The following is a 17,246-nucleotide window of genomic DNA, read 5'->3' on the forward strand; positions in this document are numbered from 1 at the left end:
TGTGGCATTTATGTATCCAACGCCCTGCCCCCCCCTCCAGAAATGAGGTCGTGAAGTCTAGAAGATGAAGTTTAGGTCCTGTGAAGCTAAAAATTTTGAAGCGAGAGATCGGCTTTTAAATACCCAAACTGACCGTGGATATGACAGTGTTACTGTTAGCTTAGGAAGCGTGAGAACCGAGGTGCCCCAGGGCGGACCCTCTATTTTAACAGCTTTGGAAAGTCTTACAGCACTGTTGCTGAGACATCTGCTTTGAACATAAGCACGGGCATTTTCAGCACAATGTCCGTGGATGGCAGTGAGCAGAACGAAAGAAGAGAATCCGTCTGAGTTGAAATTTGCGTTTTCTTCACTTTAGGGATGAAAAGGTGGGAAACAAGTTGGATAGAAAAAATTATTTCTACTGTTCTATTGTAGCGGGATAACTATGGCTGACAATAGCTAATTGAATAAGTAAAAAAACTAGAGTGGATTTTGAATGTTTCCATCATGAACACATGGTAAATTTGCAATGAGAAGCCAGTTTCTCATTGTCTTGTAAGTGTTTATAATTACTAAGTGACCAAAACAAAACAAAACAAAAAACAAAGAAGAAATGACATATAAAACTACCTGGTCAAAAAAAAAAAAAAAAAAAAAAAAAAAGCACAATTATTTTGAAAATATACAGTTTAAAAAAAGAGAAAATATACAATTTAAATACAGATATATATTTTTAAAAAAAACCTTTTTGTGTATGGTGTTTTGCCTGCATGTATGTATGTGTACCATGTGCATGCTTGGTGTCCACACATGTCACAAGAGGGCATCAGATCCCTGGAAACAGTTTCACAGATGGTTGTGAACGACCATGTGGGTGCTGGGAGTCAAACCCAGGTCCTCTATAACAGCAACAAGTGTTCTTAACCACAGAGCCATCCCTCCAGGCTTTATAAGTATTTCCTATTTTAAATTTAAAATTTAAAATTTCAATTCAAAATATTTTGATGATATTCTTTCTTCTTCCCCACCTTCTTCTGGATCTTGTCCTAGAAATATTTTTCCTTCCATGTGAAATGCTTACTTGTGAAACTGGTAGAGAACTATTTTTGTTGAATAAAGTTAGAAATTCTGAGTGTTAATTTTTCACGGTCACGTATTTTGGTAGAATAAATGTCATTTTGAAATATTATAGGAGCTTCTCAAATTTCTCAAACTGATTTTCCTCTTTCTACAAGGTAGCTTGTGGCCTTTTATGCAAGCAAACTCCTGTCCTGTATTATTCATCCGGCCAGCAGAGGGAGCCCATTCAATGCATTCACTGGATAGTTCTCTAGAAGACCAGTATTTTGTACTGCTGAATAAAAACTGAAAATGAAACTAAACAAATGAAACAAACAAACAAACAAACAAACAAAAAACCACACATAAATCTGAATGTTTATTTATATTTACTTATTTATTTTTAAGACTAATCTCACTGTATAAACCTAGACTGGCAAGAAAACACATCTTGCCAACATAGCAAATGAGGAAAATTACAGGGTGTAACCATGCCAAGCTCCAAGGGTTTCAGTTTTATTTCCTTTAATTTTTAAATTACATTTATTTAAAAAATTTATATATGTGTACTGTATTTACATATTTAAATCTTGTGTCTAGACCCAAAGCTTGCTATTTTTAATGAGTAAGAACAGATTGTTTCATTTCTGTGAACTTACATGTGAAGATTATCTAGTTGCCCCTTTCTGGAGTCTGTTTGATGGGTCTCCCATGAAGAAGGAGAAGGAGGAGGGGGAAAAGGGGGAGAAGAGAAGGAAGGAGGAGGAAGAGGAAAAAGAAGAAGAGGAAGAGGAGGAGGAGAAAAGGAGCAGGAGGGAGGAGGAAGAAGGAGAAGAAGGGAGGGAGGAAGAGAAGGGTTATAATTTAAGTTCCATGTGAAAAACAGTGGAATAAAAGGAGTGGAGAGAGAGTTGAATAGCGAAACAGTCAAAAGATACCCCTAACACCAAATCCCACTATTAGAGACAAAGTGATCAACAAGACCTGTTGCTATAGAAAGAAGAAAAATGCCCACCCTTATATGCAGTCCTGGGGGAGGCTGGCTAATCAATAGCTCATTGTAGGCTGTAGTAGGATCATTATAAAGCTCTCTACCTGGGTGTTTGCTGGGGACAGTGCTTGAGGTAGCTTACATTTGATGGAAACCCAATGAGTGATTTTCATTTTGTTACCCTTCACAGTACTTAAGTTGTAGATCATGGTAGGAGGCTAACTCAGAAGAGAAGGAGAGCCAGTCTTAAAGAAAAATTACAAAGCTTTGCTGTTCTTTTGTTTGATATAGAATCTCATTGTTTCCCAGGCTGTTCTAGAATTCAGTATGTAGCCTAGGCTGTCCTGGAATTGTGGTGATTCTCCTCATTTATTCAAGTGATGGAATTATAGATAGTGACCTCACAGCTAGCTTTGGCATTTATCATAGGTGGACAATTAAGGTGATAGAATCCTTGTTCTTTGCCCTAGGAGAGAGAAAATGGTGGTCTTGAGAAGGACTCTCCCTCAAAGATCCTATTATAAGGGCAGGGATTTCAAAGATAGTCTCACTGAGAACTTCTCTTTTTATTTTAACATGATCTATGCTTCCCCCCACCCCCCGTACCCCCAGGCATGGTAGATCATACTTGTCACTCAAACTCAGGAGGCCAGGGCAAGAGGCTGGGAGTTCAAGGGCAGACAGTTCAGTCTGTAAAGAGATTGCTGCACACATGAGGATCCAGGTTAGGTCTCTAGGGTGCACTAGATATCTGAGTGTGGTGGTGAGCATTGTGATCCCAGTTTGGGGGTGGTAAAGACAAGCTTGGGGGCGCTCAAGTCAGCCAGTGTAGTCTACTTGGTGAGCCCCGGGATGGTGAGAAATCCTATGAGAGGCTGTTCTCTGGCCTTCCTGTCATACATGTGTACAAGCATACCTGCACTCATACATACACACATAAACACAACCAACCAAACCAACCAATCAAAAAGTAAGCAATCAATTCCCTCTCCAACTGCTTTAGGTCTTTGGGAATACTTTGATGTTACCACTACCTATTCACCTTCTTTTAGATTCTTGTTTTTCTCTAGAGCAGGGACTTTGTCCAGCATGTAATCTTAGTACAGCTATCATACTTGGGACATTTGTCACTGATAGAGCACTATTGACCAGTGATCCTGCAACATTTCCCCAGTAGTGTCCTTTCTTAATTTGATTTGTGATCATATTCTTTTTTTGAAATCAAAAGAAGCATTTATTTGAAGAAACTGTGATCATATTCTATATACTGTCTTAGTTAGGGTTTTATTGCTGTGAAGAGACTCTATGACCACAGCAACTCTTAAAAGGAAAATATTTAACTGGGGCTGGCTTACACATTTAGAGGTTGAATCCATCGTCATCATGGTGGGAAGCAAAGCAGTGTGTAGGCAGATGTGATGCTGGAGAAGGAGCTGAGAGTCCTACATCTTGATCCACAGGCCCAGGACACCGAGCACTGCACTGGGTAGCTTGAACCTATGAGACCTCACTTACTACAACTAACAAGGCCACACCTACTCCAAAAAAGCCACACCTTCTAACAGTACCAGTTTCTGTGGGCCAAGCATTCAAACACAGGAGTCTATGGGGGCTGGGGATGGGCATTCTTGTTCAAATCACCACAGTACTTTGTTACCTTTTAAATCTAGGAAGGTTCTTCATCTCTTTAGCTTTTTATGATATGGACAGTTTCAATACTGGTATTGTGTAAAATGTCTTTTACGTTAGATTTGCTTTGTTGTCAAGTGACTAAATTGAGGTTAAGCGTTTTTGAAGAAAAATTATGGAGAAAAATATCCTTCAGGCATTTTTAGATGAGAGTATCTATTTTTGTATAACAAACTCTAAGCTCATGAGAGCGGTTTGTATGTGTGCTCTTGAAGGTCATCCAATGTCGCTATGTAAGATATGAAATAACATTACCCTCCAGTGTGGCCAGCCCTGAATAGTTACTTCACCACTTAGTTTTCTGTCTCCTTCTATAGAATGTCAGTTCCAATTAGGGAGGAGATTCTGGGAGTTTTTCCACATAAGCCAGGGCTAGCATGGTGCTCAGAATATAGAAGAAGCTTACTAATTAATTTTCTATAGGATGAACACTTTTTTTTTTGTGCAACTGATGAAGAAGTGAGAATATCCAGGTCCAATCCTGTATCAGGAGGCTGAGCAGTCTCCATTTTTAAAACTTGTTTCCCATTCTTCGCCACTTGCTTTCATCCTCCCTCAGTTTTCCATGCAGTTCCTTAAAAGAAATTACTGAGCTTAGACTCTGGTCTGTGGTCTAAAGATACAAAGGTGACACAGAGAAGTCCCACCCATTCATACCCTTGAGGAATATATGATACAGTTAAGGGGAACAGACACCAAGGAGTCTATAATTGAAGAAAGTCCTGTTTGAGTACTGTTTCGGGGCAGGCATCTCCTCGGGTTTTCTCTCAGTTCTGGGCATGTCTAAGACGTGTAACGTATGACTTAGTCCAGTGTGGACTTGTGGCCTCAAAAATATGTGGTAACAAAGTAGACATTCTCGGATCCCAAAAGGAGTTATTCAACCTGAAGTTAGTCATTTTTGGGGCTGTCTATCTGTCTGTCTGTCTGTCCGTCCATCCATCCATCCATCCATCCATCATACATGTGTGTCTAGTTTATTGACTTAGCCATGTTGGTTAATTTCCTGCTTCACCTGTGCTTGGTGAAAGCATACGTAGTTTTTGCACTTACAGGTAAAATACACAACTACAGACATGTCCGTCTAAGCTTGTTTTTTTTTTTTTTTTTTTTTTTTTAATTCCTTCTAAAGTGGTGTGAATATCAAAATGCCAATCAACTCCAGTGGACCGGACTGGGTGACCGTGATTCCCAGGAGGATCAAAGGTAAGAGAAATGAGCTTGCTGATGTCTCCTTTTCTTGTTTTACAGTGTTTTCCCTGCATGTCTGCTCGTGTACCTCAGGCATGCAGTTCTCTCCGGACGCAGGTAAGGGTGTCAGATCTGGAGCTGGTCAGCCCTGTGGCTTCTGAGCCAGCCTAGGTCCTCTGCAGGAGCAGCCGGGGCTCTGAATTGCTGAGTCATCTCTCCAGCCCAAGGCACATGTTGCATTTTTGTTAAGGGGATTGTTGGTACAAAAATTTTTTGTTTTTACCCATTCATATGCCATGGGTACTTCTGGGTATAATCTGAAACTATTAAAAGCTTAATTTTAAAAAATCAGCTAGATCTTGTTTACGTAATTCTGGATTTTGCTATGTCTGCTAATGTGAAAGTTGTCTTTTTTTAAAAGATGTATTTATTTAATACATGTGCGTAAACTGTAGCTGTCTTCAGAGAAACCAGAAGAGGGCATCGGATCCCATTACAGATGGTTGTGAGCCACCATGTGGTTGCTGGGAATTGAACTCAGGACCTTTGAATGAAGTCAGTGCTCTTATCTGCTGAGCCATCTCTACAGGCCAAAAGTTGTCTTCTTTTTCTTCCATTGTACACTCTATATTTGTCTCTTGAAGAGCCTCTAGGAGAGTTCTCAACCTATGGGTCCCGACTCCTTGGGGGGCTCACAAGACCATAGGAAAAAACCGCAGATATTTACATTTTATTTATAAAGTAGCAAAATAACAGTTGTGAAGTGCAGTGAAATAATTGTATGGTTTGAGCTCACCACAACATGAGGAACTATATTAAAGGGTCTCAGCATTAGGAAGGTTGAGAACCACTGCTCTAGAGCTGTGTTATCCCATGTGGAAGCTCCTAGTCTTTTGTGGCTATTAAAACAGAAATGACTTGAAATGAAAGGAACAACACAATAGAAACACCAGCCTCAGGTTTTAGAGTCACACACTCAGCAACTTCATCATATTCGGCAGTATATAAAAGTTCTGTTGGAGGCTGACACGTCTGTGTGAACACTGACACACAAGCACACACAAGTCACAAGTTGGTGCAATTCTGATACTGGCTTAGGTATTGATAATGAAGAGTAGTCTGGGAACATGGGGTCACAGCTACCCGTCATTCTTGGGAGGATGAGGGAGGGGAACTGCTTTGAGTTCAAGGCTAGCCTGCACTACAAACATACTGACTTCCAGGCTAGCCTTGGCTACAGAGTGAGACTTTGTCTCAAAGCACCAAGAACAGAGTGACTCAGAGGAGTGTGGTGCCTTTGCTGTGCTAAATTTACTAATTTAGGGAGCAAGGAGAAGTGTAGGTGGGAGGCAGAGCTTTGTGGTTATTGAGAGCAGTGGTGTCCCACACTGCATACATTGTCACCCCCTTTGCCTCAGGCACTAGGTGTATAAATCACATGCAGTAAACGGGAAGGCTATTAGATCGATGCCTCCTTTTGTAAGCTGAGCAGAACGAATCAAAGAACCAGCACTACCTCCAGGGGGCAGTGTGGTCCTTTTTTTCCTGCCAAACAAACCCACTGTGGCCGGACCTGTAGATTTTCTTCCCTGCATCAAACCAGAAATCTTAAGGTTTCCTTTGTTTGTTTTGTTTTTGTTCCCATAACCCCAAATAATCTGAGTTTTAAAATGTGATAGTTACATGTTTTAAAACACTGGTATCTAATTCAGATATTGAATTAATAATCGTGAAAAAAATTACATGATATAAATAAAATGTATAGGCCAGATGTACATCTGGCCTTCACTGTTAGCTGTGAGAAGGCTTAGTCTCCTGACGAAGACCTGTATTTGCTTTCTAATGAACCAGGTGACTTGCCAATTGTAGGGATGTGTGCATAGTACATGCGGTGTGTCTCAGAAGCACTGCACTTCAAACCCTTACCTTCTTTCCCTCCCTCTGACGGTGCTTACCAGGTGTGCTGTCAAGTGGTTAGTAGGAGAAGCTTTTGTTCTTCAAAAAATATTTTAGGAGGGGGGGTGTGAGATAGGCCTTCTCTGTGGAGCCCTGGCTGTCCTTGAACTCAGAGATCTACCTTTCCTTGCCTTCTAAGTGGTTGAGTTAAAGGCATTGACCACCACTACACAAACCCACTCTTCAAAAAACTTGTTTGGTTTTATAGATTTATTTATTTGTTTTATGTAGATGAGTACTCTGTTTACAGGTACACCTGCAGGCCAGAAGAGGGCATTGGACCACATTTCAGATGGTTGCTGGGATTTGAACTCAGGACCTCTGGAAGAACAGCCCATGCTCTTAACCAGTGAGCCACCTCTCCAGATCTCCCCCCTCCCACCACCATTCTTCAACATTTTAGTGATGGGAAATTCTTTATCCGCTGTGGACAGAACACACAGGAGGATTGCAGGGCCCGTTTATACTCAGCTTCAGTACTGAGGGACTCACGGCTGCTGCTTCATATCCACCCACGAGTCCCATTTACACCATCCTGAAGCTAATGAGGCAGAAGATGCTTTAGTTTACCTCTAATCAGCAGGTCCCAGGTCAGCCAGAAAGTGGCCTGCGTTTGTGATGTACTATTTTGGGTAGAGAGCAGACAGATTAAATTTGCAGGGGAAGGCTTTTTTTTGAGGGAAGAAAGTAACTCAAAGTTATTAAGTACAGAATACTCTGGCTTTCAGTAAGAGGGTCATACTATAGTAGGTACGTAATTAGGTAAAATTTGCTTTGTATATCCAAGGAGCTCAGATTGAGAGACCTTCCCAGTGGTCCACAACTTCCAGAGGTGGCACTTTAAGATCCTATTAAGGGTCTCTGTGTTTTCTTCTATGTAAACATCCTGTTTCTACTTAAACTTTTTCTTACCGTCTTAGGATTTACATTGCTGTGAACAGACATCATAACCAAGGCAACTCCTGTCAAAGACAACATTTAATTGGGGCTGGCTTACAGGTTCAGAGGTTCAGTCTGTTATCAAGGTGGGAGCAGGGCAGCATCCAGGCAGGCATGGTGCAGGAGGAGCTGAGAGTTCTACATCTTCATCTCAGAGTGGTTTCCAGGAAACTAGGAGGAGGGTCTCTATAGGGGTTTGAATATGTTAGGCCCAGGGAGTGGCACTATTTGGAGGTATAGCCTTGGAGTCGGTGTGTTACTGTTGAAGTGGGCTTTAAGACCTTCTTCCTAGCTGCCTGGAAGCCAGTCCTTTCCTGTTCGCCTTTGGATGAAGATGTAGAACTCTCAGATCCTGCTACACCATGCCTGCCTGGATGCTGCCATGCTCCTGATGGCTTGGACTGAAAATGGATTGAACCTCTGAACCTGTAAGCCAGTGCCAACGTAATGTTCTTATAAGAGTTGCTTTGGCCATGGTGTCTGTTCACAGCAGTAAAATCCAGACTAAGTCTCCAAACCCACCTCCACGGTGGCACACTTACTCCAACAAGGCCACACCTCCTAGTAGTGCCACTCCCTGGGCCTAACATATTCAAACCACCACACCTACTAACTTCAGCTTCTGTTGGATTCAACTATAGCAATGATTTCTATGATATTCCTTTCAAGATTTATTTATTGGAATACTGGTGTGAACAAGGGTTTTCCTTGTTCATGTCAACATCACTATACACTTGCCATTATATTTGTTTCTCTTAATTTAACTGTCTCCCTCCCTCCCTCTCTCCCTCTTCCCTCCCTCCTTCTTCCCTCCCTCCCTCCCTCCCTCCCTCCCTCCCTCCCTTTCTTCCTTTCTTTCTTTCTTTCTTTTTCTTTTTCTCTCTCTCTCTCTCTCTTTTTTTTTTTTTTTTGAGACGGGGTTTCAGTGTATAGCCCTGGCTCTTGTGGAACTCTGTAGGACAGGCTGGACTCCGGACTCACAGAAAAGGCTGAGACCAAAGGTGTGCATCTCTGTGCTCAGCTACTTAGCTTTTGAGATAAGGCTCAGCTTAACTCCGTCACTATTTCAGGGTGTATGTGTGTGTTTGGGCCAAAAATTGTTCTGAATTTGACAATTGAGAACCTTTTCGGTTTGGAGTCTGTAAACGTACACTGGCCTCAAATATGAAATTCTCCTGCCTCCACCTCCCCACTGCTGGCGTTCTGCATGTGCTAGGGCTCACCACACTCTTGATCTATGCTCTTTATCGAGCACTTCCTTTCTCTCTGACACAAGTAGATGTCATAGGCTCATTTTGTGTCCTCCCCATCCTAGCCATCCAAACAGGGTAACAATAACACACAATCACTTTGTACCAGACTCCGAGTGACATTGCCAGGGAAGATTTTATAATTGATGTGAAAGAATTCACAATATTTACTCCTTTCTTAGTTTTCTATGACTTCTCTATTTTGAAGCTCTCTTTCCTACACGTTTTACTACTTACATATAAGCTAATTCATTCCCCCTAAGATGTATATTTAGAGTGTTGTGTATCTCTCGAGACTGCCATGGTACCAACACACAATGCTGTCATTTCAGTCAAAAGCAAGAAGCTGCATTTAGTCAGAATAGGCCTGCATATCAAGGGCAAATGTTGGTGGAGGACAGACTTGCCCAGTATTAGAGTTGCTGATGAATATTTACTAATATGTGTACTGTGGTCCCTACACACAGCTAAATGACTCAGGGACTTTGATGGATTCCACCCTTGTTGGAAATTTGAACTCATTCCTTATGGGGGCCTTGCTTATCTTGCTGAGAGGGTACCCAAATTTCTGCCCTTAATTCTTATGGTCTCTCTTTCATCCTTTCATTTTTACTTTTTTGTTTTCATTTTTTAAATAAGATTTTATTCATTTTATGTATATGAGTACAGTGTTGCTGTCTTCAGATACACCAGAAGAGGGCGCAAGATTATAGATGGCTGTAAGCCACCATGTGGTTGCTAGGAATTGAACTCAGGACCTCTGGAAGAGTAGTCAGTGCTCTTAACCACTGAGCCATCTCTCCAGCCCTCTTCTCATCTTTATAGGTTGAGGAAGATTTCTCAGGTTTTTCTCTTCTCATCCTTGTTCTGTTTTTTGGTCCAGATACCCCTCATTAGGCTAATAGATGATGTGGAGTTGTTCAGCACTGTTTCCTCTGGGCAGAATAATCACCACCATCCTAAGACCAGTAGTATCTGCCTGCAAAAGGTCACCACAGCTGGGTTTGTTGGCTGTTGGCATTTTCTCAGGAGGAATGATTAGGAGCGTCTTTGGATACTCACCGGAGCTACCAGCTAGGGTTCTCAGCCATTCGCCTTAGCTTCTAGTGGTCTTTGAGGCCTGATGGGGATAGAGTATGTAGGCTGAGGAAGACTACGAGAACGGGACTCCATCTGTTGCTACTGGGAAGCCGGTTCCTGTCTCTGGGCGAAGGCATTCCAGTGTCAATAACCCCTCATTCTGTGTGGTGACACGCTCCTGTCAGTAACCCCTCATCCACACCCTGTAAGTAGCTGCAGGAAACTCATTGGTTGCCCAGGGTGAACTTTGGTAGAACCAAACCTTGGCTTGTCTTTGGGACTGTGGTGGGTGGGGGATGGATAGATACTGATTAGTGCCCCCTATGGAGGAAACATCCACAGTACATGGGAAACCCCAGAATCCAAGAAACACTTTTTAAGCAACTTCCTATTATTTGAAACCAGTCAGGAAACGCTTGTGTACAAGTTGACCACAAGGGGGCACTATAGGTACGTGCGTTTTGCTCCTAAACAGCATCCTACATTTAAAGAATGAATGTCAGGTTCAGTAATTGATTTGCTTTGCTTGACTAAACTCTGGTAGTAAATATAATTAACATTCTCATGGAAATGGTAATTGCTTCCTGTGTGATATATACTTTTCTTTTTAACATGTATTTGACACAAAATAACTGAATCTGCCAAATTACCAGGGGGGAAAATTGTAACTTCAAAATCACTTTTAATTCTCATTCCAGTAAATATTTTCTTTGTGCCCCAGGTGTGTTCTCTGCAGGACTCTGGCTATGCAGCTTGGAAACATTAAATCAAGGAGGGCAGGCGAGACAGCTCTGCTGGTAAAGCCGGGACAGCCTAGCCTGATAACTTGTGTTTGATCCCTGGCTTCCGCACAGCAGAAGCAAAGAACCTATTCCTATAAGCTGTACACACACACACACACACACACACACACACACACACACACACACACACGCTCTTTTTTCTGGCATGCATGCGCACAAGTGCACACACTGAATGTAATAATAATATAACAAACAACGGAGGTGGGGGGTGGGGGGGGAGGAACACTGGATAGCATGTTTTCTTTGTTTTTGCACTGTGATTCTTTTGGCCTCTTTCTGAGATGGAGTCATACTGGGTGTCTAAGTTGGTCTTGAACTTCCAAGCTCAAGTGATCCTCCTGCCTCAGCCTCCTGAGTAGTGGAGCTGTACCTCCTGAGTGTGCCCTAATATTTCTGGCCAAGGAAATGACTCTTGTATAAATCAAATAAATGCTTTTATTATTTCCCTTTCTCATCATATTTGCCAAATTAATACCTTTGCAAAATACCAGTTCCTTTTCTACTTAGTCGCCGAACCAATCAAGATGACGAAGGGGGGGGGGGGTTAAATATGAACTGTCAGCGGAAATCCTGCAACACTGCTGCCCTATGACAACAGGAAATGACATCCATAAGCTGGCAGACTGGCAAATATGTAGGCATGGTTGTATTAATAGGAATAGTCTTCATCTGTTTTTGGAGGCAAACAACAAGAATAGATTACATTTCTGCTTTCTCTTTACGTAAACAAGCTAGAAAATGTGCATTTTTAAAGAGAGATTTGGAAACACAAAATAATTTGGATTGAGTAACATGGACAGGGTTAAGGAGTGAAATACCTTGAAAACCATCGCGAATAGTCCGACTTATGTTTAAACGTCTAGGTAGGTCATCTAGCATTTCCATCCCGATCGTGGCTTCGCGGGTGACTGACGTGATTGGATTCTGTGATTGGTGCTGAACCCCGGGGTGTGTGAGGTAGTGGCATGAAATGATTGCTGTTATTTGGAGGCTATACGCTGGAGTTATTTAAAAAGGAATAAGTTTATATCCTCAGGGAGACGCTGAAAGAAATGGCTGGCCTTTTGGAGCACGCGGTTTTCAAATGTCCTGAAGCGGTCACTGAGAAGCTGGGGGCTCACCCGCTTGGCTCTGGTTCCCACGGTGTCTCTTGATGAGCTCAGCTCAGGGCCTTGGCTCAGGCTAATCCCTCAGACCAGCAGGGGCACGGATAGGAACTTTAAGGAGGTTGTGTGAGCCTACCTACAGGAGGTAACGTGTGAATGCCTCCAACAGAGCCCAGAACAGAGGTGACTTGTAAGGCATGGGAGCTACAATGCATTTTGAAGTCTTGTCGTTGCTTCCACCGTGGTGGCGTCTCCCAAGAATTAAAAGCGGAATTTAGAACATTTAGTTGGACAGGAGGCATTGTATTAAGAATGCTGTATTAAAATTTGTTTATGTGTGTGTGGATCACATATATATTACTTAATGTGAGATCAGTTTATCATTTGGCTTCCAGGTACTGGGATAAAAACCACTTCCATCCTGAAATAGCACTGGGTAGATACTTGCGTTTCCTGGGTTTTGTCTTCTTTTATTTTGAACTTCGCTGAACATACACATACACACAAGGAACGCCTGGAGTGTTTTTTGCCCCCGTGCCCTCCAATACCCTCTCTCCAACCTGCTTCTCATCTTCACATTTTAACGTTGGGGGTGGGGTGGGGTGGGGTGAGGGGAAAGCCTGGGATTTCTTCAAGCTATGACAACAGGAAGTACTGCCTCTAAGCTTCCAGGCCAGCAAATATGTGGGTATAGTTGTATAGTTCTTTTTTTTTTTCTTTTCTGGAAACATTTTTGTATCTGTTTTTGGAGATGAATTTCAGAATCTTATAATAGATTTCCCTCTCTCTCTCTCTCTCTCTCTCTTTTTTGTAGAAACTGATGACCTAGAAGTATCTCAAAGCTCAGGAACTTTTCCTTCTGGATATTTCTACAAAAACCAGTGGAGGCCCAGGAGGTTTAAGATGCGCCGTTTCAATGACCCCGACAACATTACAGAATGCTTGCAAAGAAAAATGGTGTATTTATTCGGTGACTCAACAATCAGGCAGTGGTTTGAATACCTCACTGCATTTGTCCCAGGTTGGTGCTCTGCTTTTGGTTTCGTGACTGTTCCCTGTATGTGTGGAATCATGAGATTTGGGATGAACCGACTCACCTTTGAGCCTGAAGAGAACAGTCAGGTGAGGAGGTGATCTCTCCGTAAAGTCTGTCTCCCTGCAAGATATGTGACAGCCAGCCTCTGGTTGCCTGCAGAGTCTTCCTTGGTGGGGGCGCCATGTTCCCATGAGGCTTAGGCCACTGACTCTCTGTGACCTTGGATGAGTCATGCACTTCCCAGTGTCAGATTAGACACTGGCACTAGGTCACCTCACAGGTGTCCTTTCCCTTCAATATTCTAGATCATGAAACTGTTGGCCACAGCCGGTTGTCTCTTTTCCAGTTCCATGTGGCTCAGTTCTAGGTCTATACAGGATTTTACTGAAAGGAAGCAGCTAAATGTATCCCTGCAGCAAAGGCATCAGTGGGGCCTCTCACCGAGAAAGAGCTGGCTGCTGTTGAGATACTGGGCAAGGCCCAGCATTCTTAGCCTAGCTCTGTGTCCTCTTCAGATCCAGAGTGAGACTCTACTGCTTGTAGACCTACTGCTTAGCCACAGGAGACACCTTATCTGTTAAGGAGCAGGTGGTTGTTGTGGGAACTATGTGTGTGTTTTGTGTGTGTGTGTGTGGGTGCAAGTGGGCGTGTGTAAGGAATGAGTGTAGAGGCCGAGGCCAGCCTCGGGTGTTGTTCTCCGGCTCTGTCCAGCTTGTTTTGTGAGGTTGAGTCTTTCACTGGCCTGGCTGTCGATGCCTCCCCAGCTCCTCCCTGCTGTGTGTGTGTGTGTGTGTGTGTGTGTGTGTTGCCTCTCTGATTTGCTCAGGTGTATGCTAGTACTGATTGAACCTTCTCCTCAACCTGTATGGGGCCCAATTTTTTTTATGGTGGTAAATCTAGTTTTTTTTTTTTTGAAGATTTATTTATTTATGAACAGGAATACTCTGCATGCACATCTGCACACCAGAAAAACGGCACCAGATAGTCACGAGTTGCCATGTGGGTGCTGGGAATTGAACTTAGGGTCTTTGAAACAGCAGTGAGTGCTCTTAATCATTGAGATTTTTACTTTATTTATTTATTCATTGTAATATAAATTCTCATTGTTTTATGTATGAGTTGCTTATGATGCTTTTCCCCATCATCTCTAATTTACTTTTTAAAAGAAAAGGAAGCAGATTTTACCCCAAAAGGAAGAGAAAGCGAGTTCTGCTTTTTTCTTTTCTCGTTGAAGCAGATATGGTCGAGTTCTTGTTAGTGAAGCCTAATTACAGATGTGGCGGAGGAAGCAGTGTGTGGTGCGATGCTGGGCGAGCCTTGGTGCTGACCCCGCAGGCCTCCAAGGCCGCTGCAGTTGCTGCTTCATAATTTCTGATGACGTAGCCTGATATTTCCTTTAATAGCAATGATCACATGGACTGTTTTGATCATTTTCCACAAGACCCTTTACAGACAGATTTTTATCTGATAAAATAAAGCCTTGTGTGGGTGCCTGATCTTTATCAAAAGTAAATGATAGTGTGAACTTTCATTCACTTTAACTCTGGAGGAAAAATAGTGATGAGTCAAGCAGGAGAGTCTAAGGAGAAGCTTGGTGTGCCAGAAAGGAAAGAGTGAAGCCTGCCTTAACCCTTCAGGGAAATGTCTAATATGGTGTGTCCTTTTCAGAATTGACTATACACTGTGAGGCAAGCCTCCGATATGTCTTTACTGATTTATGGTACCCATGGAAGTGGGCACTGGAGAGTTGCCAGGGAAGTGTGAATGGAATTGCATTATCAACATTTAGTATGTATGTATGTGTACGTGTGTGTGTATGTATGTCTGTATTCAGTTTGAGACAGTCTTTGCCTGCAGGTTGCTTTATATATCAGCCTGGCTCTGCTTATGAGAAATCCTCCTGCCTCAGCTTCCCATATGTGTAGATTTTGTAGGAACTGGGCCATGAACAGCAACTTAAGGGGAGGAAGTGAAAAGATTTCTAATTTGTGCTACGGACACTCCCCCACCACCAATACACACGTTTCTTCTTTTTTCTCTTATCTGAGACATGCTATCACTATCTGGCTAGACCAGAATTCACTCTGTAGACCAGGCTGGCTCATGATTCTAGTGATCCACCTGCCTCTGCCATCCTAGCACTAGGATCAAGGGGTGCACACCACGCCCCACTTAACATTTTCATTTCTTATGCCAGACAAGTTTCTTGTAAGGTTTTCACTCCTGGGTAGACTTACAGTCAACAGAAATAGAACCACGCCTTTTCTTTTGCTTATTGGAAAAACAAGGAACTTGTTTTCTTGTTCTTGTTTTTAAATTCAGGAATATAATTTAGATTATTTTACTTTCTAAAAAAATTTATTTGTTTACCTATTTTGAGGCAAGATTTCTCTCTGTAGCCCTGGGAAGCTTTAAACTCAGTAATCCCCCTGCCTTAGCCTCCCAAGTGCTGGTATTCCAAACATATGCTATCATTCTTGGCCGGAATATTTGTTTTAATTGATAGATAAGTGCAAGTATGTAGAGGGTACATTAGGGCTTATTGATAGAATGATTTTATCAAGCCAACATACTTGTAACTTCATATGATTATTTATTGACAGTGACAACCTTTGAACTCTCTGTGAGATTCTGACATTATTATCAACTATGGCCCTTATACTGAGCCTCACCATGTACCTCAGTATGCTAAGTCTCACAAACTGACTCCTCCTCACTAGAATTAGGTATCTTTAATTAACTTCTCCTCTTTGCTTCCCAAGCTCCCCAGCTTCTGGTGAGTTTCTACCCTCTGAGTATTAAACTCTTATACTTACTGCACAGAAGAGAGGCCGTGGTGAATTTTCCTTCTGTGCTGGGCTTATTTCACTTGGCGTGGCTTCCTTCCTGGACTGTTCATGGTGTTGCAAATGGCAGCATTTTCAAAAAGATATGTGCTGTTACTGAAAGGTTCTCATGGAACAGAAGTTACAGACCCTGTCGTGGAAGATACTCATCTATTAGAAGAATAAAATATGAATGTCAACTACATTCTTAAATATTCAGTTGCCCACGCAAATAGCAAAATTTCTCAGCTCAGTGGAGGGAATCATCCTAGACATGTGCAGACTGTCACTGATAATATTGCTTATTATGCGATGCTTTGGGTATGGTTTGAATAATTATGGCACTAGACTAAAAGTCCATTGATTCAAAAATGGGACACAGGCAATAGGTATTCCTGTTAAACAGACATCGAGCCTCTGTGTTGCATTCTGTTTTAAAAACTGTTTGCAATGCCACTTGAATATTTAGAATGGATGTGTTTAGATGGGATGTTTTCATGAATCTGATTTTCTTTCCCTTTGTTTCAGATTTAGTGGAGTTTAATTTGGGTAGTCCCAAGAACGTTGGTCCCTTTCTTGCAGTGGACCAGAAACACAACATCTTGCTCCACTATCGCTGTCATGGTCCGCCCATCCGCTTCACGAGCGTCTTTAGTAATGAGCTCCATTATGTGGCAAATGAACTGAACAGGATTGTGGGTGGGAAGAACACGGTGGTGGCCATAGCTGTCTGGTCTCACTTCAGCACATTCCCCTTGGAAGTCTATATCCGGAGGCTCAGGAACATCAGACGAGCAGTGGTCCAACTCCTGGATCGAAGTCCTAAGACTGTGGTTGTTGTCCGGACGGGCAATGCCCAAGAGCTGGGGCCTGAGGTGAGCCTTTACAACAGCGACTGGTACAACTTTCAACTGGACACTGTCCTTCGGAGGATGTTTTCAGGGGTCGGAGTCTACCTTGTTGATGCCTGGGAGATGACCTTAGCTCATCATCTACCCCACAAACTGCATCCAGATGAAGTGATTGTGAAGAACCAGCTGGACATGTTTTTATCTTACGTATGCCCCTTGGAGACCTAGCTACCCTCAGGTACACTAGAGCAACCACGTTCAGTGACCTTTCCAGTTGACCTGCAGCATAGAAAATTTGTGGTTGACTCCATTGTGAAATGGATGCTCTCAACTTGTTTGACATTTCTGAAAAGAGCTGTACTTTGCGTAATGACTTGTCGTGAACTTAGGCAGTGTAGACTGCATTTGTATCTACCTATAGTATTTTCCCGTCTTGACATAGCCATTGTAGAGCTCCCACTACCGCATCTGCACACTGTATTGCCCTT

The 17,246-nt window shown here is 42.5% G+C and overlaps 1 protein-coding gene across 2 annotated transcripts in view; it reads left to right on the top strand.

The window, feature by feature from the left end:
* Nucleotides 1-17,030, top strand: part of NXPE3 (neurexophilin and PC-esterase domain family member 3) — a 36,538-nt gene extending 19,508 nt beyond the window's left edge. Inside the window, exons 3-5 of one of the 2 annotated variants that reach the window (XM_080919326.1) lie at nucleotides 4,854-4,927; nucleotides 12,861-13,067; nucleotides 16,436-17,030. In XM_080919326.1, the coding sequence (XP_080775452.1) occupies nucleotides 4,854-4,927; nucleotides 12,861-13,067; nucleotides 16,436-16,986 (832 nt within the window). In that variant the 3' untranslated portion in view covers nucleotides 16,987-17,030. The remainder of the gene's footprint in view (nucleotides 1-4,853; nucleotides 4,928-12,860; nucleotides 13,068-16,435) is intronic. The other variant, XM_080919327.1, reaches the window with a different exon arrangement.
* The last annotated feature ends 216 nt before the right edge of the window (nucleotides 17,031-17,246 follow it).

The sequence above is a fragment of the Micromys minutus genome, assembly GCF_963924665.1.
Source record: "Micromys minutus genome assembly, chromosome: 7".
Lineage (NCBI taxonomy): Eukaryota > Metazoa > Chordata > Mammalia > Rodentia > Muridae > Micromys > Micromys minutus.